Source organism: Vulpes vulpes, chromosome 2 (genome assembly GCF_048418805.1).
Source record: "Vulpes vulpes isolate BD-2025 chromosome 2, VulVul3, whole genome shotgun sequence".
NCBI classification, from domain to species: domain Eukaryota; kingdom Metazoa; phylum Chordata; class Mammalia; order Carnivora; family Canidae; genus Vulpes; species Vulpes vulpes.
This window is the reverse complement of record NC_132781.1, coordinates 12135551-12162704: the sequence shown is the minus strand read 5'-3', so window position 1 is coordinate 12162704 and position 27154 is coordinate 12135551. Positions and strand designations below refer to the sequence as shown.

At 42.9% G+C, this 27154-nt stretch overlaps 1 protein-coding gene across 12 annotated transcripts in view; it reads left to right on the top strand.

The window, feature by feature from the left end:
• The window catches only part of CEP112 (centrosomal protein 112), a 397262-nt gene that overhangs the window by 344197 nt on the left and 25911 nt on the right, over positions 1-27154 (top strand). For all 12 annotated transcript variants that reach the window (XM_072746768.1, XM_025999623.2, XM_072746763.1 and 9 more), the window contains one exon: positions 9249-9338. In XM_072746768.1, the coding sequence (XP_072602869.1) occupies positions 9249-9338 (90 nt within the window). The remainder of the gene's footprint in view (positions 1-9248; positions 9339-27154) is intronic.

Genomic DNA, 27154 nt, shown 5'->3' with positions numbered 1-27154 from the left:
TACTATTGTGTTGTGAATAGTATATATTGTGTTGTGAATTAGTGGCCTCCGCAGTGACTGTGGTTCTGATTTTCTTTAGATCTATAGTATGAACCCGTTCTCCTTCACTGTAGAATCACTAGTAAAACTTGTCTGTGATTTGTTATTCATCCTATGTAGGTCTAAATGAAGAAATCACTTTGAAAAAAATCTTGACTGGCATTTCAGTTGAAGACTTGTTACTTTTGTTAGTAGATTTAGCCTATTAAAAAAATAAAATCAAATCAGACAGGAGCCATAGTGGCTTCTGTAAATAGCCAGTGAGACCACCCAGTAAAAATGTCATTCTGCCATTGTATCATCTTCCCTCCCCCCAGATGTAGATCTCCTCATATGGGAGACAGGGCTTGGTCTTCCTGCTGTATCCCAGTTGTTCAAAATGTGCTAAAAAAATAAAAATTAAAAAAAAGTCTATAAATCTGACCAAAATAGTGAAAATTTATTGCTTTTCTTTCATTTTTCCTTAGCTTTCACTAGCAATAGTAGAAAGAAAATCAGCTGCTCTTTCTGTGTCAGTTGACGTGTCGAGGAAAACCTACTCGTCAGAAATATTGTCAGCACCATTTGTAAAATGAATTAGAGTAATGCTGCTTCCACAAGTGTGGGCGTTATTAAAAAGGCAATTAAGGTTTAAATGAGAGTCATCCCTATTTCTCCTTCCTAATTAGTATCTTTTCCCTGTAGTCACAGATCAGGTGTCATTTCCGGTCGATGGATAAACCAATCAGTGGATGATGGTTTATATCAAGATTTTATCATCTTAGTAGATATTTCATGACACAAACTTTTAAATCATCTTACGTGTTTTAAATGGAAAACAGACCACTTCTGTTAAAAAATAAACCTGGAATTTTATTGTCTGTAAATTATATCTTAGTGAAAATAGAAATAAGCCTTCTCTTTCTTTCCAGTTATCTTCTCCTTAGGTCAAAATATGAACATCACTCCTTGCTTCCTTAACTTTATGTTCAGGACAGACATGGGGAAGTCCTCCTACATCTCTCCTACCCTTTGAATGATGAATGAATCATGTCTTCTCTGAAGTAAGATAGTAAATTCAAGCCTCATGAAAGGAAGGATATGGTGACTTCATGTTTTTTAAGTAGGAAAAGCTTAAAACTTTTTTTAGCTTTTTATTATGGAAACTTTCAAACATCCACAAAAGTAGGGAGAATAATAAGCAAAATCCCCATCTACCCATCAATTTTCAACAGTTTGCCAGGCGGACTGGACAGCATCTTTGGTACAAATATTCTGTTTTTGCTTGTTAAACTCCTTGGCTGTGCAGAGCTTTCTGCTAAATGAGGCCCCTTCTGTGTTTCACCCAGCAGAGGCTTGTCTGTGTCCTTATTTCATGACCACAGACCTAACCCAAAGTCTTCAAAATCAATGACTTTGAGGACCCCAACTTTGTACAGGGCAAAACTTAATCCATGATTTTTTGATCTACATATGCTTTAACCCAGTTTTTCAAATAAAGGGACTCTATACTGTTCCAAGATTCCCATGTCCCAGAGAATATGTGGAATATGGTCTATGGGAGAGAACCAAGGAGAGGGTCTGTTTACCCTTTGCCCCTCAATGTACTTACTGCAGGCTCAGAAAAAATGTCCCCGTAGGCCTCATGATGATTTGTGAAAAGGTCAGACGTAGGCGTTTTGCCAAAACTTGGCAACATCGAATGAGGCAGAATAGAAGTGTAAAATGCATTAAATTTCAAGTCAGTGAGAACTGTTTCAAAAATCGGGGACTCATACTCCTACAGTCTTGGTAACAAAATGGTAAGAGTTCACTCTGCTGACAGTGTTTCCAGAAGTGACTCAAGAGAAGGGTAGCTTTTTCCTGTTGATTCTGTTTTGACTGGAAAGTAGTTTCCCAAATTTCTCACAATGGAGGTTTTGGTAAAGATGGGTAAGTCGAGAGTTTGAGAACCTGGACCACAGATATTCTAGGGGATGAGATGAGGACAAATGTGCTTGTCCACACAGCCCACTGACAAAAGATTATGGGGTGCCTGGGTGGCTCAGTGGTTAAGCATCTGCCTTTCGCTCAGGTCATGATGGGATTGAGCCCGGCTTTGGGCTCTGCTCAGTGGGAGCCTGTTCCTCTCTCTTCCACTACCCCTCCCCTTCTTGTGCTGTCTCTCTCTTTTTCAAATAAATCTTTGAAAAAAAAAAAGTTCATAAGGTCGTAGCTCTCATGAGCCAGAAAGGACACCCACCCCCACCTCCATCTGTGGAGCTGACTGAGAGGTTGGCTAAGGGCAAGGTCAGATCTCAAGAAAGACTTCTGCTCACACTAAAAGACTAAATCTGAAAGCCTCTGTCATATGCCTTGTATACTGGGAACATTGTGATATCTATCTATCTATCTATCTATCTATCTATCTATCTATCTATCTATCCAATCTCTTCACCCAATGTGGAGCTCAATCTCATGACCCCAAGATCAAGAGCCACATGGTCTTTTGACTGAGCCAACCAGATACCTTATATCTTTTTTTATCACTATAACACAGTGTTCCTCCCTTCCAGTGACTTTTTCCCTTCAGTAAATACCTTTTTGACCACTTTATAATTGAAATGAACTCTTTTGTTTCACTTACTCATTATTAAAAGGCAAGTATCTGCCATCATTTCATGTTTGTTTAATTGATTCCGAACTGCCAGAGAAACTTTGGTTTTTATTTTTTTAAAGATTTTATGTATTTATTCATGAGAGACACACACAGAGAGAGATAGAGGAGGGCAGAGACACAGGCAGAGGAGAAGCAGGCTCCATGCAGGAAGCCTGATGTGAGACTCAATCCCAGGTCTCCAGGATCACACCCTGGGCTGAAGGCGGTGCTAAACCACTGAGCCACCAGGGCTGCCCGAAACTTTGGTTTTTAATAAGACTACAAATAATTCCTTAATGCATGGTTTTACAAGTTGAGTGGTTTGCTTGGAATCATGTTTACAAATTTTGTGAAAATAATATTGACTATAGTACTCTTCCCCTCCCCAAACCAAGAGCAGAGCTCTAGTACTGACACAGGTGCCATTCAATGGGCACACTAGCTACCAGTGCTCCTCCTCACCCTGCAAAAGTCCATTGACATGTATAGTCTTTCAGACTTTAATTTGCCCTAATTATTTTCGTATTTTAAACAAACAAATCAAATTCTCTTATAACTTGCTCCCTTTTAAAGAGTGGTATGCCCTCATTGTTCTTGCAAAGCTTATTATGTCATTTACATTTTTCTTCTGGAAAGTGTCATTCTTTGTTCCCGAACCACCAACAAAGCACTCTGGAAGCCGGCACAATGTAGCTTCCTACAGCAAGCTGACTTCCATGGCATTTAAAGGCAGGTTTAATTGGGAGAAAAGAACTGCCTTTTCAGTAATGATGCAAGTTAACACAGCAGAGCAGAGATGGGGAATAATTTTGCAGAAAAAACAGTTCAGCGGTGCAAGTTGGATTCTGTTTTATATTGGTGACCTAGTGTTGGACATTCTGTTCTTTCATTATCATGGGCTTTTCTCAGGAATAAACTAAAAGTTGTGATTTTTTGTGTGTGTTGAATGTCAGATCTGAAGGTTTTTGAATAAAGAAGCCACAACTCGAAAGAATGTTCCTGCTTGTACTGATTGAGTAATTGTGGTCACTTTCACACAGTCCTTATGTCAGATTCTGAGGTTGGAACCCTAATGGCCTAATAATATTTTAGAATACGAGGCTAGGAACAGCTGCCAATATAAACTGTCATTTTCCTTTCATCTAAGGACGTTTTAACTTTTTTGAAAGTGGCATATTATTTGGTTACTTTTCAATTTTTGAAACTGATTTCTTAACAGATAATAAAAGTAATTTCTAGACACACTGCTTTCTCTGATTAACCTTAAAAAGATCATGTCTTACATCTTCAAACTACGAGCAAATTTGAAGAGTGGTACCTTTTTGAAAGGCAAATGTAATTTCACTTCTGTTTTGATAATATTGATAAAATATGGTTGACTTCATCTTTTCACTGTGTGGAGTGTGGAGATAGAATCAGGTCTAATTCTGAGAAAGGCTTTCAGCCAGAGCCCTGTAATGCTAACTTCTCAGCCACACCCTGACCCCCAAGTTCTCACCGGCCCCCTTGGCATGCTCCCCCTCCGCCTGCTTCTCCACAGGGATGTCAGCCAAGAGTCAGGTTTGTGAACCTCTTCTCTTTCTACTTCCTTCCCCAAGGAAGTGGCCCATTCGTACTTAGCCTCTGAGATCCCTCTTCACTGCTCAGAATCCTCTCCCAGTGTCACTGGTCTCCCGTCAAGTCCCACCAGCACCGTACACTCATCTGGTCAAAAACCATTTTCTGGGGGGCACCTGGGTGGCTCAGTAGTTGAGCATTTGCCTTCAGCTCAGGTTGTGATCCCAGGGTCCTGGGATCTAGTCTCCCATTGGGCTGCCCACAGGGAGCCTGCTTCTCCCTCTGCCTATGTCTCTGCCTCTCTCTGTGTCTCTCATGAATAAATAAATTAAATCTTAAAAAAGAAAAAAATCCCACCCCCACTGCTCTGGCTTGCTCCTTGGCCCTTTAGTAGTTCATAGTGTCATATTCCGTGGTCGTTCAGCATCAAAGCCTTATGGTCTCTCTGCGTCCCTCTTTCCCTTGACGCCCCATTCATGGTCCCACCACATCCATCCTCAGCCCTCTCTTAAGCCCTCCTGTCCTGTCTGGCGTTCTGTCTGGCTGCTGCACTCTCGCAGCAGCCTTACTTGACCCCTGGCTTCACTCCGCAGAATTAGTTCCTCAAAATTCAAAACACTGGGATGTGAACAGGGCCAAATACTGCCAGGGGATGAGGAAGAAAATTGGCTTCTGGAAGCTTTGGCATTTGGGAGGTGACAAGTGACTGTGTTGAAAATGGACTCAGGAGCATGGTGAGGACAGCTGGCAGGTGCAATGGGATGCTAAGAAGGTGCAGAGACAGAGAGGGGACACTGCGTGTAGCTACTCCCAGGGTCTGCTGCTGGAGGCATGGCAGGGGCGAGGGCAGGAAGCAGGGAACAATGTTTTGTTTAAGACAAGGGAGGTACACGTCTCCTTTATTTTTTTTCTCTGTGAAATAAAAACTAAGGGTGCCTGGGTGGCTCAGTTTGTTGAGCCTCGGGCTCTTGCTTTCAGCTCAGGTTGTGATCTCAGGGTCATGAGGTCAAGCCCCCTACCTGGCTCCACGCTCCGCAGGGAGTCTGCTTGATTTTCTCTCTCCCTCTCCCTCGACCACTCCCTCCCCCTGTGGGTACACATGTGTGCACACACGTCCATGCGCTCCCCCTCTCTCAAATCAATCAATCAATCTTTTTTTTAATAAAACAAAAACTAAAAAAAAAAAAAATACAGGCAGTGTTGTAGTTTTTAATGTGGCAGAAACCACACAACATATCGCCACAAGGAACAGTAATGTCATATAGGTATTTGGAAGGTAGAGTGGTATATTCTGTATTTCGAGAAACCTAATAACCTTTAGCTTAACGTGCCGTATTAAGGACGTTTGGGAGCCCTGCTGATTGAAGTACATTTCCTCAGGGTGTATAGTTCAAATATTTATTAGCTCCCTCCACAAACATGAGTCGAGTGTCAAGTGTGTGCCTGGCGTGGAGCTGGCCTGGCCCTCGGCTTACAGACCTGAAGGGGAGAGAGCCCTGAGCTTCTGTCGCTCAGCCGCACACAGACCTGGACTGTGATTCTCTTAAGCACTGGACGGATAAAAGCCCAGAGGAGTCCATTCTGAGTTCTCAGGATTGACACCATCAAGCGAGCAGGTGGGGCAGCTTCCAGGCAGAGAAAAGAGAAAACAGGTACAGAGGGAGAAAGAGGCAGCGCGACGAGGAGCGAAATGTACAGAATTTGAAGTTAGTGTTTTAAAATTCCAGTCCAGTGCCTGAGTACGGGCCACAGGGACCTGAGCCGGCTTCTCAACCTCGCTGAGCCTCAATTATGTGCTCTCGAGCATAGATGAAGCAACACCTACTGCCTGGGATGCGGTGAGGGTTAAAAATAAAACCCACGCAGTCAGTGGTATCTCCTGGCGTTCTTGATCCTGGCCACGGCAGCAGCATGACGCTGAGGCTTCGTGGGGCTCAGCCTGGCCAGAGCCAGAGGACAGAGGTCCCTGAAAGCCACGCTCAGGACTTTGAACGCCATCTCAGGGATGCTGGAGTATTGTTTAAGCATTTCAGTGGGGGACTGACATAATTAGATTTCGGGTTAAGAAGATCACTCTGACAGCAGGATGAGGGTGGAAGGGGAGAGCAGGCAAGACTGGGAACAAAAAAACGTGCCAACGTTCTTCCCACGACAGTAATCATTACTCTCTCCCCATGATGCCGTCAGAGAAGCAGAGAAGATCCTCTGTACTGGTAGCTACCAAAAGGAAAAAAAAAAGAAATTGCTACTTGATCAACAAACATAGGAACAGTTGCATTCTCAGACCACAATAACAGAATTATAAACAATACCTTCAAGCTGGTTGGCAGACTTGGTTGAATTGTGGATTTTATAATCAAGCATGATATCAAAGAGCCCCTAAAGCTTTTAACCTCGTCCTCAAACCATTTAACTTTTTAAATTAGAAACTCTTGGGACGCCTGGGTGGCTCAGCGGTTGGGCGCCTGCCTTTGGCTCGGGTAGTGATCCCGGGATCCAGGATGGAGTCCCACATCGGGCTCCTGCATGGAGCCTGCTTCTCCCTCTGCCCATGTCTTGGCCTCTCTCTCTCTCTCTCTCTCTGTGTCTCTCATGAATAAATAAATTTAAAAAATTAATTAGAGGCTCTTAGCCTGGGGTTCATCCATAGATGGGCTTCAGGAAGTATGTGGACTCCCTGAAATAAACAATCATAAGCATACTTTCTCCATGAGGAGAGTAACCACATACCCTTCATCAGATGCTGGCTGGCTGGGTCCAGAACCCCAGGAAAGGTTAAGAACCACTGTGTATAGGTCTGTATGTAGAAGAGACTGGAGTTGCATTGGAAGAATTCTTAATGACTTAGACATATCTGTCTGAATCTCAGACTCTTACTCCTAGCAGCAAACCCAGTATCTTTGCTTGGATGTGTAATGGACATTCCAGACTTAATGCAACCCATCTTTGGCTGACCCCTCCCTCAACCTTCCCTAACTGCCACCTTCTACCTGTTCAAGCCAAAATCCTGGGAATCTTATTTTCATGCTCCACATCCACCCCATGGGGCTGTCATTCTATCTTCAAATATATCAGGGCTCTGATACTTCCCTCACCCCCACCTGCTACCGCCCACCAATTCCCCGTCATCCTTCCCCAGTATGTTTCCATGGCCTCTGCCCTGCCTCCCTGCTTCTGCCCTTACCCCTTGTCCATCCATTCCTCATGGCAACCAAAACAACACTTGCCCACACCCTCTAGTAGCTTTCCTTCTATCTCGGAATAAAAGCTAAATTTCTCGGGACACCTGGATGGCTCAGTGGTTGAGTGTCTGCCTTCAGCTCAGGGCATGATCCCGGAGTCTGGGATTGAGTCCCACATCAGGCTCCCTGCGAGGAGCCCACTTCTCTCTCTGCCTCTCTCTCTCTGTCTCATGAATAAATAAATAAGACATTTAAAAAATAATAATAAAAAAATAAAAGCTAAAGTTCTCAATTGCCTGCTGAGGTTTTGTGTGACCTGATGGGACCTGGCATCTAGGATGTCTCTGATGTGGTTGCAGCCCACTCTCCACACTGGCTCGAACATGCCACCTCAGGGCCTTTGCACATACAGTGTCCCCTGCTTGGAGGGTTCTTCCTGCAGATGTCCATGACTTGCTCTCTCTCCTCCTTCAGGTCTTTGCTCAAGTCTTCTTGGGCCATCTGTTTAGAATTATAAGATCTTCACTGACCCCACTCCAGAATATCCCCCTGCCCTGCTTAATTCCTTCTCTACACTTATCACTGACATATTATACTTATTTGCTTATTGTCTACCCCCCAATGTAATACAAGCTTCATGAGAAGAGGGAATTTTTTTGTTGTCTGGTTTCTTTTACTCTTTTATTTAGAATGCTATCACAGTTCTTGACACCTAGCAGGAAGTCCGTTGTCTTGATTGAATTTTATTTTGAGAATTTGACACCTTTACAGTTACCATGCCGTGTGTTCTTCTCACTGTAACTTTCTGCATATCATATCCGTAATTATGTCAAGGTGTTTGCATTGTATCTTTTCTTTTTTTTTTAATATTTTATTTATTTATTCTTGAGAGATAGAAGGAGAGACAGAGCCAGAGACACAGGCAGAGACACAGGCAGAGGGAGAAGCAGGCTCCATGCACCGGGAGCCCGACGTGGGATTCGATCCCGGGTCTCCAGGATCGCGCCCTGGGCTAAAGGCAGGCACCAAACCGCTGCGCCACCCAGGGATCCCCTACATTGTATCTTTTCGAATTCACCTCTTCACTCAAAATAGTAGTTGAGGCAATGATAATTATTGACCTCATGGGTTCTGAGTTCCCCATATTAATTTTTATTTATTTATGATAGAGAGAGAGAGAGGCAGAGACATAGGCAGAGGGAGAAGCAGGCTCCATGCACCGGGAGCCCGACGTGGGACTCGATCCCGGGACTCCAGGATCGCGCCCTGGGCCCAAGGCAGGCGCCAAACCGCTGCGCCACCCGGGGATCCCCTGAGTTCCCCATATTAACCAGAATTCTTTTCCAGTGGCCACTTGGCAACGGAGAGAGTTCCCCTCTGTAAACTTCTGACGGGTTCCTCAAATTCCACACCACCCTTCATGACTTAATAAAGAAATTCCTTTAAGGTTACTATGAGAATAATTTGGAAGACTGACGTGTTGGTCCGACATTACAGTCCCCAGGCTGTCACCACACTTTTCCGAGGGCAGCGCACCTTGCAGGTGGCCCCACAGAGCTGCTGTAATTAGCCACAGCTTTAGGCTTCATTGCATGCTTCGTCTCTGTGCAGGGGGTATCAGAGACATTTTTATTAACTGAGCTGACACCTGCTAGTGTCTGTCTTACCTTCGGAATGTGTTAGACTCGCTATTCCTGAACCAGAAAACACCTGGGCGTGCCCCTAAAGGCCTGGTTCTGTTTGCCCGAGCTCTGCGGAACAGCAGCAACGGCGGACTAGAGCCGAGGCCTTTCCGGTGGTCCCATTTCTAGCGTCATTTCTAAAGTCTCCGTGTTTATCTTCCACCGTTTCAGGCTCTACAAGACGAACTAGAAGCCCGCGCTAACCAGGTGCGGTGCGCAGAGAAGAAACTACAGCACAGGGAACTGGAGTCCCAGGAACAGGTAGTGTCCCGCTCCCGCTCGGCTGCTTGGGGGCGGGGGGGGGGGGTCTCCCTTCTCCAGGTCTGGAAGCTTGCAGATGCGCTTCCTCGGCGAGGCGCCCTACGAGGAACAGAACACCCCACACACACACACCAGGTGCCATAAACAGCTTAGGGGCCGCTGACCTCACACGACCGCAAGTCTGCGGGGAGGCCAGGCTCCGCTGCTCGGATGGCTGCCGCAGCCCCAGGCGCCGCACGCACCGCAGGAGGCGTCCCGGGGGTCCCGCTACGCAGCCCCGAGACCCTTCCCCGACCCCCGCCGCCCCATCCGCGCTTGCCTCCCCTTCACATCCCATTGGCCAGGACCAGTCACATGCTCAGCCTGGCCTGTCCAATCCCAGGCCAGAGGGCTCAGGTGCCGCCAAGCAGCCTGGACCAATCAGGATCCCCCGCTGGTGAGGGCCTGGGACCGGAAGGGGCGGTGGCGTCGGGTCGGCGGGGCCGCCTTCGCCGCGCGGATCCGGCGTTCTTTGGAGCCTTCGTACTCTCCGTCTTTCCGTGAAGTTGATGAAGTGAATCTCCTATAACCGGAATAATCTGGCCGTGACAATAGCTAATGACCTATTTTATGTTCAAAGACAGGATTATGTTCATCCAGTTCTTCCGGTTGTAGTGGTGTATTCTTTGTGGTAATTTTGAGTCAAAGTTTAAAAGTTAAAGTCGAGTTAAAGTTTAAAAACTCAGCCACGTCATCCATAGAGATCGCGAGGCCTAGCGAAACCTTTGGTAACTGCCGTGCCCCAGCCCCTGGTGTAGGGGTGCTGACATCGTCCAGGCGCCACCGGCCTTTCCGCACGGACGCCGCCGACGGGACCCGCTCGTCCCCTGGAAACGCGAGGTTCGATACTGGTGACCTCGTGGGAACAGTAAACACTGAAGCAAGGCTGACAGGGAAACGTCTTTCATGTCTGCGGCCTTTACAACAGGATCCGGGTGGGGAGGGCGCGAACAGGCCGACGCACGCGTCTGGGAGACGCTGCCCGTTAGTACTCTGTGACTTGACTCGCTGGCCCCTGACGCACATCCGGGTACCTGCGCACCACGGACGCGGGATGCACGAATACGGCCTACGTGCATGTACGTGGCTGTGACGACTCGCAGGGCTCCTTCCTACCCTCTGACGCACGTCCGGTACGCGCGTGCCACGTACACACGGGATGCACGAATACGCTCGCACATGCACGTACGTCGCTGTGACTTGACTCGCAGGGCGCCTTGCGGCCCCAGAATGCACATCCGGGTATGTGCGCGCCGCGTACACATGGGATGCACGTATACATGTGTACGTGCATGTACGTGGCTGTGACTTGGCTCCCAGGGCTCTTCCGGCCCCCTGACGCACATCCGGGTACGTGCGCGCCGCGTACACACAGGATGCGCGAATACGTGTGTAGGTGCACGTACGAGGCTGTGCGGGACTCGCGTGGAGCCCAGTGAACAGTCGGCGAGCAGTGTCCCAACATGAGACAGGACGAGGATGAAGAATTGAATAAATAACTACACTCGATCAAAGGCCCGACCGCGACCGAGGCCGCCCCAGAACCGCCCGTGTTCGCTCCTTGGGCGTGATGCCCGCCGTGGAAGGCCAGGACTGTCGCCCGTTCACAGGGAGGCGCACAGCTGGCGAAGACGAGAGGTGGATTCCAGCGCAGGTGCATCAGAGTTCTAGCCCCTTCCCGCCCCCGACAGGGGTGACAGGCTGACAGGGTCGCGGGCGCTGGCTGCGGTAGCGGCTGCCGCCGGCCTCCGTGGGCAGGGCGCGGCCAAGCGCCAGGAAACCCGAGGCGAGCAGCCATGGCTGCGGATGACAGTGCCCCTCCGGGCGGGCCCGTGTGCCCCTGAGGTCAGCTGAGCTCACCCCCCGGCTCAGAGGAGACCGGCTGCCTAACAGCAGGAAACGGCCTCCCTCCCCGGGGCTTCTCCAGTCTGTGACAAAATACGACTTTAGGTAAAACTTTGTTGACATCACTCTTAATTCATGGCAAAACTTCACACAGAAAATTCCATAACATATTGAGAGTAGGGAAATTAAGAAATCCCAGATGAACAATAGGGAAGGATCCAGGGACCATTTTCTATCTTTTTTTATTGACTTCTTTTTGATCATCAAAGTTGCTTTCATCTTTCCAGTGACAATGGCTTTTTAGACTTATTTCTTGCACCAATTCCTGATATCTTCTATTATGGCTACAGTTTACCAAAGAAATGTCAGGAAATACCCACGGGTAAAACTGAGTATTTCGTAATCTTTGCAACCATAAAATGTTGAATTCTTTCCGCAAGATCTTAGGGTGTGGCTAGGATTAAATGCCAATTGTTTCAGCAAAACTGAGGAGCCAATAACGGGCATGTAATACATTCTGTTCCTCTGTCTTTCGTTTAACTTTGGTTTTATCTGCAGCCCCCTTTCAATTTGCGACCCTAATGGAAGTAGTGAAAAGTAACTCTAAGTATTGCCATGGACATTTTATAGGATCTCCTTATATAGGGAGTTTACTTAGGATATTTCAAATGTCGAAATTATTGTGTATGATTTTCTTCTCTGCATCTGTCAAAGCAACTGCAGTACCAGTAGCCAGCCTGACATCAGCCTATCAAATCAAAACAGCTTCTTGGAACTTTCTTCTCTTTCTTTTCAACCGAATATTATTATCCTGATACTCGTTGCACAAAGAATCAAAATTGAGACTGGCAGGATTACAAAGGACAATTTCCCGGCCTTTCTTTTTTTAACTTGCTTGCTTAAAAAGAAAAAAAAATTTAAACTGTTTCTGTTTTTCATTTAAGAAAAATTCCTGTGTTTTGAGTCTATAAAAACAAAAAATGAATGAGGCATTTTAAAAGTTATGTTTTTAATTAAAAACAAAAAGCTGCTTCTCATCAGGTCTTGATGGGTGGTATTCTCGCTGTCCACCACTTGCCGGGGTGCCATCACCTCTCCCCTCACCCTGGGTAGCTCAGTCTTTGCTCCTCAGCAAGCAAAGAAGGCTTGTTCACCCATGGTTACAAAGGGTTAATTTGCTCCTCATGTACATTCAAGATAACACAAATAAAATGAGAAAATACTAATGTTCTAAGCGCTGTATAGAAGCAGGTTTCCTGTAATCCACAAATAACGAACTAATTTTAAAATCATTATTTGAGTCCATACCAGGAGTTAATAATTTCTAATTGTAAATTAGATCCAAGCAAGAATCCCATAATTGCAGCAAAAAAAGAGGGACCAGAGCTCTGAGTGAACTTCCTCATTATGCAAGGAAAGTAAACCATCAGAAAAGGAAGTGAATCCCTAACATGGTAGTGGTGGGCTCCGGCGTAAGACTGCTCGTACCTGTGTGCTAGGTGGGCAGCTCACTCCCAGGAATTTCTTTTCTTTCTTTTTTTTTTTTTTAAGATTTTATTTATTTATTCATGAAAGACACAGAGAGAGAAAGGCAGAGATGTAGGCAGAGGGAGAAGCAGGCTCCAGGCAGGGAGCCCGATGTGGGACTCGATCCTGAGACCGCGGATCACGCCCTGGGCCGGGGGCAGGTGCTCAACTGCTGAGCCACCCAGGCGTCCCGGAATTTATTTTCCATGATGTTGGGCACTATGCAAAATGGATAAATGCCGTGTATCTCTTAGGTACAGATACATGTAAAACTAAATCTCATTTTTGGGAGCAAACCATATTTCAGTATTTGCAGTGAGACTAAGTAATGTGCTAGCCCTAGCCAAGATAATTTGGTCTGGTAAGTTATAGAAAAAAGAAGAAAAGAAATAGTCTAATATTTTACTTATGGTATTTTTAACACTATACAGAGCACATATTTATCACAAAGGCACCAAACAATGTCAAATAATAGCATATGTGTGACAAAGCTCATCCTTTGTATGGAGTATCTTAAGTTTTGAAAGTCTGAGTAGCTCTGGTTACATTGATCACTCAGTTTCTCAGAAGATCATTATAAATAAATTAGAAAAAATAATACCTTTGAGATCCAATAAAGTATAATGCTGTGCATCTCGTTTGCAGGGTCATACTTTTTTTGCACAATATTTCATTCTTTTGATAGGCTTATTGTGCCAGACAATGATAGGTACTGAGAAGAAACAAAGATGATTAAGTTATAGTTCTTGTCCTCAAAGAGTTTACAGTTGAGTAGAGCAGAGAACATATGCATAAAATGGATGCTGGGCATGGAATTTAAAGGAGGTTCTTTTTCTTCTAAATGGCAGCATAGAGACTCAATCACGAGATGCAGAAAGAACACGCACATTGATACTGCTGTACATCTTCCCCAAGGGGAAGGAATGGAAAGATCTTTAGCTGGTAAAAGGTTAGGGCCCATCTCCCCAGGCAGAGCTTGGAGCCTGTAGGCAGTGGGTTTAGGAGCCTGTGGCCTTCAAGGGAACCAGATCCTCGCTGAGAGGTCAGGAGAGGACCAGGGCTTCTGCTAGCTTCTTGTGGAGCACCTGAGCCCCTGCCTCATCTCGTTGCCTGGGGCCGTCCCTGGAGAGCCTCTGGTATATCCTATAATGGCTAACATTCAAAATATATAAAGAACTTCTACAACTCAACACCAAAATAATGCAAGCAATACTATTAAAAAATGGGCAGAGGACCTGAATAGACATTTTTCCAAAGAAGACATTCAGATGACCATCAGACGCATGAAAAGATACTCGAATATCACTCATCACCAGGGAAGTGCAAATCAAACCACAGTGAGATATTGCCTCATACCTGTCAGAACGGCTAGAAGCAAAAAGACAAGAGATAACAAGTGATGAGAATGTGGAGAAAAAGGAATCCTCATGCACTGTTGGTGGGAAGGTAAATTGGTGCAGCCACTGTGGACAATGGTATGGAGGTTCCTCAAAAAATTAAAAATACAATTTACCCAAAGAAAACAAAAATACTAATTCAAGAAGATAAATGCCGCCCCCTGTTTATTGCAGCATTATTTACAATAGCCAAGATATGGGAGAAACCTAAATGCCCATGATTAGAAAAATAGATAAGGAAAATGTGACATATATGTATTGAGAGAGAGTGTGTGTGAGAATTTATTCCATTGAATATACCCCATTTTATATGTATCTCATGTATATTCCAATTTATCCCTTTCTCTCTCTCTCTCTCTCTCTCTCACACACACACACACACACACACAGTGGAATATTACACAGCCATAGAAAGTAATGAGATCATGCCATTTGCAACAACATGAATAGACCTAGAGGATATTTTGCTGAGTGAAGTAATTCAGATTGAGAAAGACAAATACCATATGATTTTACTCATTTGGATTCATAAAAAAAATAATAATAAACGACCAAAAGCAGAATCAGACCTATAACATGGAACAAACTGATGGTTGCCTGAGGGGAGGTGGGGGATGGGGGGATGGGCAAAATGAGTGATGGGGAGTGGGAGACACAGGCATCCAGTTATGGAATGAATAAGTCATGGGAATACAAGGCCTAGCATAAGGAATATAGTAAATGATGCTATAATAGCATTTATGGTAACAGATGGTAACAACACTTGTGGTGAGCATAGCATAATGTATAAATTTGTCAAATCACTATGTCATAACACCTGAAACTAATGGAACATTGTCAATTATATTCACATTGAAAAATTGTTAAAAAGTACAAAAACTGAATAAACAACATCCAGTCACACTTAACATTTCAATCACAGCTTTGTAGCAGTGCATTTTATATTTAAGGTCTAGCCACATCAGTTAATTTAGGAGAGGGGCACCTGGGTGGTTCAGTGGTTGAGCGTCTGTCTGCCTTTGGCTCAGGTCATGATCCTGGAGTCCTAGGGTCGAGTCCCGCATCAGGCTCCTTACAAGGAGCCTGCTTCTCCCTATGCCTATGTCTCTGCCTCTGTCTGTGTGTCTGTCGTGAAGAAATGAATAAAATCTATTAAAAAAATTAAAAGAGAATCTAGTGAACAAGGTAGTCACAGGTAATTGTGTGTATTTGAGGTGGGGAGAGAGACTGTCCCAGAGACCGCTACCAAGACACCAGGAGGAGTAAAAGGAGAGCCTTCAAGGACTAGTATGATCCAGCAGAGAAGTGCTGCTGGTTCTAGGTCTATCTTTGTCACTACTGGTCATATGCTCTTGGGCAAGTCACTTAACCTTTCTGGATATCGAGTTCATAAAATGTCAGTAATAATTCCTTCCCACAGGTGATTTGAACATCAAAACAAGATAATGTGTGAGAAATACTTCAAAAAATATAAAACATAATGCAGATGAAATGTGTTTTATTATAGTTATCCATAGAGTACAAAGGGACATATGAGCTAGGCATCAGCAGGAAGGAAAGACATTTGGAACAGAATGAGAGAAGGTGTGAAGCAGAACGGGCTCAGAAGGTTCAGGGAATAGTGGGTAATATCTTGGTCAGAGGGTAGCATCAGTGAAAAGGAAAATAAGACCAGAGAGTTAGCCATGTTAATTTCATCCATTCAAAAAAAGAACTGACCTGTGTTAACCTTTTCTTTACCAGGCACCGTGCTATGTGTTAGGAGCATTGGTGGCCAATCTTGGATGCAGTGTTAAGGAATTCAAGCATTGGTCAGAAAGCAGTTGCCAGCCATTGAGGCTTTTTGCCCTTTACCTGGGTAGTGTTATATGATTGCATTTATACTTTAGAAAGATTAATCTGGCAGCAGAAGATGAGACGAACAAAGGATGAAAAGAGATAAATTCAGAGGGTATAGCACTAAAATTCACATCACGAGTCCCAGGAGATCAGGGGGGCTCGAACTGGATCTTGTCAAAGGGAATAGAAAGAAAGGAGTAGATATGAAGCCTCACTTGAAATTCACAGAACACGAAGATTTAGAGGGCAAAAGAAAAAAATATCACATTTTTGAATTGATAGGCTGATGAATAGTGTATTGTCCACTGAATGTTGAGTCTGAGAGACTAGCAGCAGGACATTCATTTGGAGACATGTAGTTGACAATCTGAACTAGAACACAAGGAAGGGTGGGGGTCTAAAATCTGAATCTAGAACTCAAGAAGGAATGTATATATGTCTGAATCCTCTTGATGGGGGAATCTATTAATGCCCACAGGATGTGGATGATACTGAGAGACAAGAGACAAGGGGCCCATGGGCAGATGCATGGACAAGAAAAAGTAGGGAAGGGTACATAAAGGATTTTATTTTTTAAAAAAGATTTTATTTATTCATGAGAGAGAGAGAGGCAGAGACACAGGCAGAGGGAGAAGCAGGCTCCACGCCAGGAGCCCGATGCAGGACTCGATCCCGGGACTCCAGGATCACACCCTGGGCCAAAGGCAGGTGCTAAACCGCTGAGCCACCCAGGGATCCCCCCATAGAGGATTTTAAAGGAGTGAATGGTCAGGGAGAGAAGAGGAAGGCCAGAAGAATTTAATGTCATGAAAACCAACAAGACTTCCCCACTAGACTTTAAGGTCCTTCAGAGTAACAGCTCTGTGTATCACCTCAAGATGCCCACCAATGCTGCACTGAATTGATCAGTAAAGCCCCTCCTGTCCTGAATCTCATCCTCAGAATTCTCTTGCCCACTTCATTTCCCTTTTTCATCTGTGCTCTTTTAACACTTTCTGTGAAACTCTACTAAAGGTTTTCCCATCAAACCCCCGTAGTAGATGTTCTTTTGAGGGTGGGCCTTGGGGCTGGGACTGTGTCATCTACATCCTTGTATCTCAGCATTCAACCCAGTGCTGGGCCCATGTGGCACTTGGTAAATTTGTGGCAGGAAGACAGGAAGGAAAGGAGGGAGGAAGGATTAGCAGCCTTGTGTGCTACAAGGAGAATGAAGAGTTGGAAAAGCCACCAGACTTGGGTAATGACTCCAGATCCTTTTATATTGCACCCCCTAAACATATGCTAAGTAGACTCTTTCTGAACATATTCTTGTCTAGGCTTTTGTTAGAATAAATATTGTAATTATTTTATAATTGTCATCTGGGGTGAGTGGGATTACTGAGCATTCTCATGACTTACCTGTGGGCCCTCAGAAGAGTTCGTAGGTTGAGGAAAACAAGGAGAAAGCAAAATACCAGCACCCTACCCACACAGCCCACCTTTCCTCTTTTTTTCTCAGTAATTTTTCCACCTTTATTGAGGTATAATTGACAAATAAAATTGTATATATTTAAAACAAACATAAAACAATGTGATGACATGGTATACATTGTGAAATGATTGCCACAAGTTAATTAACACTTCCGTCACTTCCCATAATGTTGTGTGTGTGTGGTGAGAATGCTTAAGATCTACGCTCTTAAAAAAAAAAAAAAACTACGCTCTTGACAATTTCAAGGAGACAACACAGTCTTATTAGTAATAGCCACCATGCTGTACGGTAGAACCCAGAACTATCTTAACTTCACCCTTTACCCAGTGTCTCCACATTTCCCCCACTCTCCAGCTCCTGGCAGCCAGCATTCCACTCTGGTTCTGTGAGTTCACCTTTTTTCCTGTCTTTTTAGAAATCCGCAGATGGGTGAGATCCTCTGAGTTCTCTGGTTTATTTCTCTCAGCCTACTGTCCTCTAGGTTCATCCATGGTGTGACAAATGCCATGCAGCCCACTTTTCAGCTCCTCTCTAAACCAGGGCAGATTTTTCCTTGCAAATCTTTTCCATAAGATGCCCTCAAAAGGCCAAAGCAGGAAGGATACCAGCAAAGTCCTTTATTTTCTCTCCAGATAAACTTAGCGCTCAGCAGCTTCCTTCCTAGGTTCCTGGATTTAAGAATAAACCTGGATCTCTGTAGTATCTGACTTTGGGGTCATACTACACGTCTCTGGCAGAGCCTTAGCTGCTTCTGCCTGGTACGCCATTATGACAATCATCTGTATTCCCAAAGAATTTATTTGCCTCCCACAAAGCCTAGTGATCTTTGGGGGAGTAACATGGATTTTAGAAGCAACATCAATATATTTAAAGCTTTCGTTGGGTAGCACTGCTTGTCTTTAAACTACCTCAGTCATCAAGAGTAACTAACAAATCCATAGAGTCACAAGCAGCCCTACATAGCCCTGCTATGTAGACAGAAAATCAATTAAGCAATAATCGTGACAATTGTTAAGAGGAAGAATTGGTCTTTTGCAGATTTCCAAGCCTTTAATTTCTGTTTTCCATAATGGATTTTAAAACTTCACAGTCTTAGCTGCTGTTGGCTAACTCATCTGCAGTGAAATCTATTTAAAAGTACTAACAGCTCAAAACTATGTTTTATCCGAAAGCACATTATGAAAACAGGAATAATAATTGCAACAGAAATAAAATTCAAAGACTTTTATTGACTTTTCATGTTTAATGGTTATTATTCTGGCTTGTTTCGAGTAATTTTAATAACCACAGTTTATTTACAAAATTCAGACTAATTCTTTTGTTCCCATGCCAACAAAATACATTTGTTCCCAGACAGCTGGTATGATGCATCATTCTAAAATTTGTGTTGTTATGAGGAATAGAACCACATTTAATTTTGGCCACATCTTATTCTCAATGAGAGTTTATTTGAATACTTGCTTCTTTTCGGAAAAACATTTGGTGCACAGTGTCAGGGACATGAATATTTTTGTTAAAATATACATCTCATCAAAATATTCCTCACAAATCCGTTATTCTAGTAGATTTTAGTGGCAAAGCAAGTCAACACTTGTACACAAAACGTCTACTACAAACTATGCACGATGATCACAACGCCATTGTTAAATGAGAACTTAAAGCAGCTCTTCTGGGATGAATGTGCTCTGCATTTCATCATGGCTTTCTTGAGATTCCCTTTGTTTTTAACTTCACTGGGCTGGTTGTGCTGGGGGGAGGAGAGAGGAGGCGTGTTTTTAATCCTGTGCTTTGCTGACATATCACATCCAAGTGTCAGCAGAGCACCCACTGCATCATTGCAGGTGTTTTTCCATAAAGCCTTTTCTACATTGTCAAAGTGGCTCTTTGTCCATGTAGCGAACACTGGGGGACGATGGGGACAGGGGATGAGGGCCACAAAGGGACTACACAGGTCTCTGACCTGGGGCTGCCGGCTTCAAAGCCTGGCTGTGTCTGCCTGGGGCTGGCTCTCATCTTGTAATGTGTAATGAAGTAATGTGATCGTACATTCTCACTTCTTACGGTTTGATTTTTTTTTTTTCAGGTAGTTTGGAATTTTAGTGTTTTTTTTAATCATCTTTTTATTCCAAAAATGATTTACTCCAGATCAGTAAATTATAGAGGCACTTAAATCCCAAGAATAAAAGCTTAAAACCAAGTTTTCTTCTATGCCACCTTTTTAAGTTGGTGGACAAGAGGGATTATCACAATCATTAACCTAGGTAATGGAATACAGTCTCCGAGGAGGAGAGAAAGGAGAATATATCCCTGAGCAGTGTCATATAAAGCCTTGTTTTTCTGGCAGCTGCTAAGCACTGAATTCATGGAATTGAGGGAACAGCTGGAAAGAGGAAGTAAAAGAAGAGAGAAACACAGAGATGGTAAAAGAGGGTGGGAGTGAGTCAGCATGGTTACAGAGAGATGTTTGATGACTACTTACTGTGCCTGTCACACTCAGAAAAGTTATCAAATATTCTGAGTCATTTACTTACAATTCCTTTTCTGTTCTCTCTAGCCAGAAGATATCTCATTCCTGTTGAAAGAGGCTATTTTGAGGTAGAAGTGATTGAAATTGTTTATTGTCCAACAAATGACAGAGCACAGGTATTTTAGAGTCATCAGATGTTTATCAGTTTAAATTAGAAATAGGGAAAGAATGGTGATATTTTTATACAAAAGAAAATTCAGAAATATATTTTTTAAAGATTTATTTATTTGAGAGAGAGAGAGAAAGCACTAAGCAGGGGGGAGGGGCAGAGTGAGAGAGAGAAGCAGACTCCTCACTGAGCAGGGAGCTTGACATGGGGCTCAATCCCAGGCCCCTGAGATCATGACCTGAGCTGAAGACAGACACTTAACCAACTGAGCCACCCAGGTGCCCCTTGGAAATTTCAGAAATTTAAAAGGCCCTTTGAACATATTTTACATGTAGGTAACCTTTTGGATTTCTACACAGAACTCAAGGACAGTTCCAATTGTCATAAAATGTTCAAGTGCAAAAAATGACTTCTTGAAACACATGGAGAAATTAGAACTAGTGAATATAGCGTCGTTGGCATGATTAAAATTGTATGAAATATGACACCTATTTTGAAGTAGACAAACCTAATACCTTCTCAGTGCTCAGCATATAGAATTGACATGGAAATCTTGTCTTCTAGGAGCTTCTGTTTTTATAATAAAGGAAAATGTCATTTAAAGATCCATTTGTGGTCTCATATGTGAGATTTACACTCAGGTTTATTGAGAGGAGGTGAGAAGTAGGAGTAGAAAGCTCTCTGACAGTAGATTTTCTCATTTTAATTAAGAAGTAAGGGAGGGGGCAGCCCCAGTGGCTCAGCGGTTTAGTGCCGCCTTCGGCCAAGGGCCTGATCCTAGGGTCCTGGGACGGAGTCCCATGTCAGGCTCCCTGCATGGAGCCTGTTTCTCCCTCTGCCTGTCTCTCTGCCTCTCTCTCTCTGTGTCTCTCATGAATAAATAAATAAAATTTATTAAAAAAAAAAAAGGGAGGGTTTGCACTGTGTTAGCCACGACAGACATGTAGGGGGGCTCTTCCTGGCTCAGGTAGGTAGCAAGGTACAAATAAAGAAGAAAGGTCCCAGATGTCAGGCTTACATCAGGCTTGGTTCTTACAAGCGGCAGCAACTGAAAGGTTCAGATAGGTGACGCGTCGGGCCTGGTACCCCACTACGGATCCAGAACAGCAGTGTATTTTGTTTTCTACCCTTCCACTTTAAGATTTTACTTGAGTGAATGCCCATGCAGAGAGAATGAGAAAAAATTGGCAACTTATACTAACTGATTCCAAATGCTTCATTTGGCTCAGAAGATTTTGAGGTTTTGCTTGAGTTGGTAAACAGAGGAAGGTAAATGAAATGGTAAATCAGAATGTACCATGGTAACTAAGCTCAGGGTGAACTTTCTTTCTAAACTCCTAAGTCGTACATTCAACATTTCAATTCAATTCAACAAATATTTCCTGAGCACCTACTATGAATTGGGTCCTTTATTGGCCTTCTTGATAGACATCAATAAGCAAAGAAAAACCCTTGCCCTTAGGAAGCTTACATTTAGTGATAGGTTCTTCATAGCCTTTTGTGGTTTTTTTAAAGATTTTATTTATTTATTCATGAGAGACACACAGAGGTAGAGGGAGAAGAAGGCTCCCTGCAAGGAGCCTGATGTGGGACTTTATCCCCAACCCCAGGATCATGCCCTGAGCCGAAGGCAGACACTCAGCTGCTGAGCCACCCAGGCGTCCCAGCTTTTAGCATTTCTATATAAATTTTCAACTCAACTTGTCAATTTCTAATGAGTCTTCCAGTCCATGAACATAGTATATCCCTCTGCTTTATTTAAGCATACTTTATTTTTTTTTCATTTTTATTGTTTTATGTAAAGATGTCTCACCCATCTTATGTTAAGTTTATTCCTATTTACATATTATGGTGCTGTTTGAAATAGTATTACTTTTAAAATTTTATTTTCTCACCATTGGTTCCTGGTATATAGAAATAAAGTTGACTTTTGTGTAGTTTCCCTTTATCATATTAAGAAAGTTTCTATTCTTTTAAAAAAAAAAAAGACTTGTTTATTTGTTTATTTATTTTTGAATATTTATTTATTTATTATTTATGATAGACATAGAGAGAGAGAGGCAGAGACACAGGAGGAGGGAGAAGCAGTCTCCATGCTGGGTGCCCAACGCAGGACTCGATCCCGGGACTCCAGGATCGCACCCTAGGCCAAAGGCAGGCGCCAAACCACTAAGCCACCCAGGGATCCCCAGAAAGTTTCTATTCTTATAAAAATTTTTTTCACTTTTAAATTAAAAATGGATGTTTCTTAAATGCCTTTTTTTCCATCCTTTGAGATAGTCATACGAATTTTGCCCTTCATTCTGCTAATACAGTGAGCTTCATAGGTTAGTTTTCTAATGTTGAATCATTAGTGTTGAGTTCCTAGAATAAGCCCTTTTTGATCAAGATGACTTATCCCTGTTTATCTTTCACTGAATTTCGATTTGCCAATATTTTGTTTAGGGTTTACATCTGTGTTTATGACTGAGATTAGCCTATAGTTTTCTTTTATTATAATGTTCATATTAGACTTTGGTATCAAAGTTTGCTGTCCTTATAAAACAAGCTGGATATCCTCTCTTTATCTGTTTCCTGGAAGAGTTTGTCTAATACTGATATTATTTCATCCTTAAAATGGTAGATGAAGCCACTGGGGCTTAGAGTTTTCTTTGTTGGAAGATTTTCAATTAATTGTGTATATACTTTCTTGAGTGGTTATAGTATCAGATTTTCTCTTTTAATGTCTGCCTGATTCTTCTCTTTTTGAGATGATAATTATATTTATATTAGACCTTCTAATTTTGTTCCATATGTTCTGTATTTATTCTGGATATTTTTTCAGCTTCTAGTTCACTAATTCTTTCCTTAACTGTGTTTAATCTGCTGTTAAACCCGTTCTTAATTTTGGTTATTATATTTTCCAGAGCTAGAATTTTACTTAGTTTTTTTATAGTTTCCTGCCCTGTGCTGAAGTTCACAACTGTTTTTATTTTGTGGAACATATTTATCTCAGTTCTTTTAAAGTCTAAGTCTGATCATCATTATGTGGAATTCACATGGATCTTATTTTATTGCCTTTGTTTGTCTTGGCTTTTGGTCATATTGCCTTTCTTTCTTGTGAGCCGGCTATTTTTGATTGAGTGCCAGGTATTTTATATAGAACTTTATAGAAAGAATTTGAGGCCTACCTAGAATGATGATAATTTTCTCCATAGATAATTTGCATTTGCTTCTAGGTAGGCAGGTAGTGGCCTTGCTATGGTGAATAATCCTTTTAATCCACTTTCAGGGATTGAGATGATTTGAAGCTAGACTTGAAATTTAGAGAGAGCTTATCTATTTCCAGTTTACTCCTTCTCATAGGGGGTAGCCCTTTGGGATCTACCCAAAGCAAGGGATTTTTACCAGGCACTCCCATTTAGTGAGACCTGGATTGCAGTTTGTGTCTCCATGGCTTTTGTGTGTGTGTGTGTGTGTGTGTGTGTGTGTGTGGCTGTTAAAAGATCTGTTCAGCTTCTCAGCCTCTTACCAACTACTCCAGAGTTGGCAAAGGCCACTACATTAAAATATTCCAAATGCCAGACTTACAAGCTCTCTTGATAGCCATAATTCTAAGATCTTGGTCCTATAATTCTTCCCTGCCTTGTTAGTTCCCTAAACTTTGAAACAGACTTAGTAGAGAATTATGTAAGTGCCCATTACTAGAAATGGAAATCCAGTATTTGCATTTCTGTGAGTTGCTTAATGACATTCATTGCTAATTTCTTCTATTGATTTGTTTCTCTAATTTGACCTATAGAAATTAATTTTCTGGGATCCCTGGGTGGCGCAGTGGTTTAGCGCCTGCCTTTGGCCCAGGGCACGATCCTGGAGACCTGGGATCAAATCCCACGTCGGGCTCCCGGTGCATGGAGCCTGCTTCTCCCTCTGCCTATGTCTCTGCCTCTGTGTGTGTGTGTGTGTGTGTGTGTGTGACTATCATAAATAAATAAAAATTAAAAAAAAAAACTTAGAATCTCTTAAAAAAAAAGAAATTAATTTTCTTACATATTTTGTATCTTAGTGGTATGGTAAACTGCAAATACTTTCAGTTGCTTCTTCTTTAATTTTGTATTCAATATTTTAATTTTTTTGAGAACATTGTTTTTCATTTTTTCTTTATGGTTTCTAAGTTTGCCTGGGAAGGTCTTCCCTACCCTAATATTATAAAATATATTCTCTTTGTAAATGTAGTTAAAGTTACTAATCACTGACTTCAAAAGAGGGAGTAGGCCCAATCTAAACCCATGATTGGGCATGGGTTAAGGGCATGCGAACTTTCTCTGGCTGGAAGCAGCAGAAGGGATGTGACAGGAGAGGAGGTCAGAGAGATTGAGAGATTTGAAGTTTGAGAAGGATCCAGTGCACTGGTGCTGATTAAAATTGGAGAGGGCGGGATCCCTGGGTGGCGCAGCGGTTTGGCGCCTGCCTTTGACCCAGGGCGCGATCCTGGAGACCCCGGATCGAATCCCACGTCGGGCTCCCAGTGCATGGAGCCTGCTTCTCCCTCTGCCTGTGTCTCTGCCTCTCTCTCTCTCTCTCTGTGACTATCATAAATAAATAAAAATTTAAAAAAAATTAAAAAAAAAAATTGGAGAGGGCAATATGAGGTGGTCTTCAGGGGCTGAGAGAGGCTGCCAGCTAACCATCAGCAAGGCAGTAGGGACATCAGCCCTTATAGCTACAAGGAACTTGAAATGTGCCCCAAACCTGAATGAGCTCAGGAATAAATACTCCCCCAGAGCCTCCAGATGAGAGTCTAGGCTAGCCAACACCATGATTTTAGCCTTGTGATACCAGAGCAGAGGAACCAGGTGAGCCTCTTGAGATTTGTGATCTATAGAACTGTAAGATAATGAATTTGCATTGTTTCAAGCTGCTAAATTTATGGTAATTTGTTAGAGCAACAGTAGAAAGCTAACACAGGGATCTTACCTTACTAGTTTTATTTCCAAATAGATAGCCAATTATTATATTTTTTAAAGATTTATTTATTTATTTATGATAGAGAGAGAGGCAGAGACACAGGAGGAGGGAGAAGCAGGATCCATGCAGGAGCCTGATGTGGGACTCAATCCCAGGTCCCCAGGATCACACCCTGGGCTGCAGGCGGCGCTAAACCGCTGCGCCACCGGGCCTGCCCTAGATAGCCAATTATTGATCACATTTATTGACTAAGATATTCTTCCCCCTTTTATTTGAAATGCTACCTTCGTCAAGAATAAAATTTTCCATATATGCATGAATCTGTTTGGGACTTTGTATTTTTTCTTATTCATCCATTTCCTATGCCAGTAAGAGTCTTTTTATTACTATTAAGAGTCATTTTTATGGTGCTTAAGAGCATGAACTCTGGAACCACAGTGCCTGGGTTCAAATCCCAGCTCTGCTACTTCTACTTACTCGCCCTGGGACTTCAGACAAGTTACTTTACTTTTTTGTCTCAGTTCCCCCATCTTGAAAACAGGTTGGTAATGTACTATTACCACCTTGTAAAGTTGTGAGAATGGTCAGTCATTATAAGTAACATCTTTAGAAACTATAGAGAAGTAGAAACTTTAGAAAAGTATCAGTACATAGTACCTATTATCTCTAGGGAAAGGTTCCCCTTAAGACCTCTTTTTAGAATTGCCTGAGTCATTCTCAAGCATTTACACTTTCATGTGAATCTTAGAATCATCTTGCCAACTTCCATTTTGTAAAATTCGTGGGATTGGTTGGCTGGAACTGCATTGAAGTCATGTGTTAATCTGGGAAGAACTAACATCTTTGCAATATTGAGTTCACTTATTAGGAACTTCACATCTCTTTGCATTTCATTATGTCTTTAGTGTTTTTCAGTATAACTGAAATTTATCCTTTTATAGATGTTGTACAATTCTTATTAAATATATTCCCAGGTATATTATGGCATTTTTTCCATGGGTTTTCCCCATATATTCTCTAAACAGTCATGACTCATGTTTAGGAAAATGTTCATGTTTTGTTTGTATAAATCCAGCTAACCAGAACTATTCTCAACCTTAATGCTATTGAATTTTCAGTTGATTTCTTTAAAAATTTAAGCACATTTTCGGTTGATTTCTTAAATTTATCTAAGTAGGCAATTATATTGTTCCTTAACAAATAATTTTGTGTTGGGGCACCTGGGTGGCTCAGTCAGTTAAGCCTCTGCCTTCAGCTCAGGTCATGATCTCAGGGTCCTGGAATGGAGCCCCTCATTGGGCTCCCTGCTCAGTGGGACGTTTGCTTCCTTCTCTCCCTATCCCCCTACCCCCACTCATGTGCTCATTTTCTCTTGCTCTCTGTCAAACAAAGAAGTAAAATCTTTAAAAAACAACAACAACAACAACAACATAATTTTGTGTCATCCTTTCCCTCTTTCATCGATATTTGATTTTTTAATTGCCCAGATGAGGCCTCTAGTTCAGTGCTGAGGAGCAGCAATGATAGAATTTGTCCTTGTCTTTTAGTTGTTTTTAACGAAAATGCTTCTTAGGTCTCACACAAGTGCTCTAGTTTCTGAGAGCTTCTGATAGTTACTGTTTGTGGGCTTGAGACACATCACGTTCATTGTAATTATGTCCATGTTTTGTCCTTCCCACTAGGCTAAGACTCCTTTAAGGGCCAAGTATATGTTAGAGTAGGAATACATGCATATACTGAGATCGTGTGTGTGTGTGTGTGTGTGTGTGTGTGTGTGTGTGTGTGTGTGTGTGGTATCTGCCTCATAGTCAACTTTCAGCACAGAGAAGAGTTTATCTCCACTTGGTATAGGACATTTGCACCAATTAGACGGACATACAGAAAGCCTCAGAGTCCTCCTGTACATGCAAGATAGAAGTACCTCTACCTTCTGATTTGTCCTGTTATCAGCCACGAGTGACTTCTCGGCCCACTCTTATTATATCAATGGGGTCTCTTACACTCTGTGTAAGACCCTCATCTCCAAGGTGTAGAATCCCCTGTGTAGGAGTCAGAGGGCACTTCTCCCCTTACTGCATATCTATGCTATGCTCCCTCCCTACTCCCCCCTTCTGG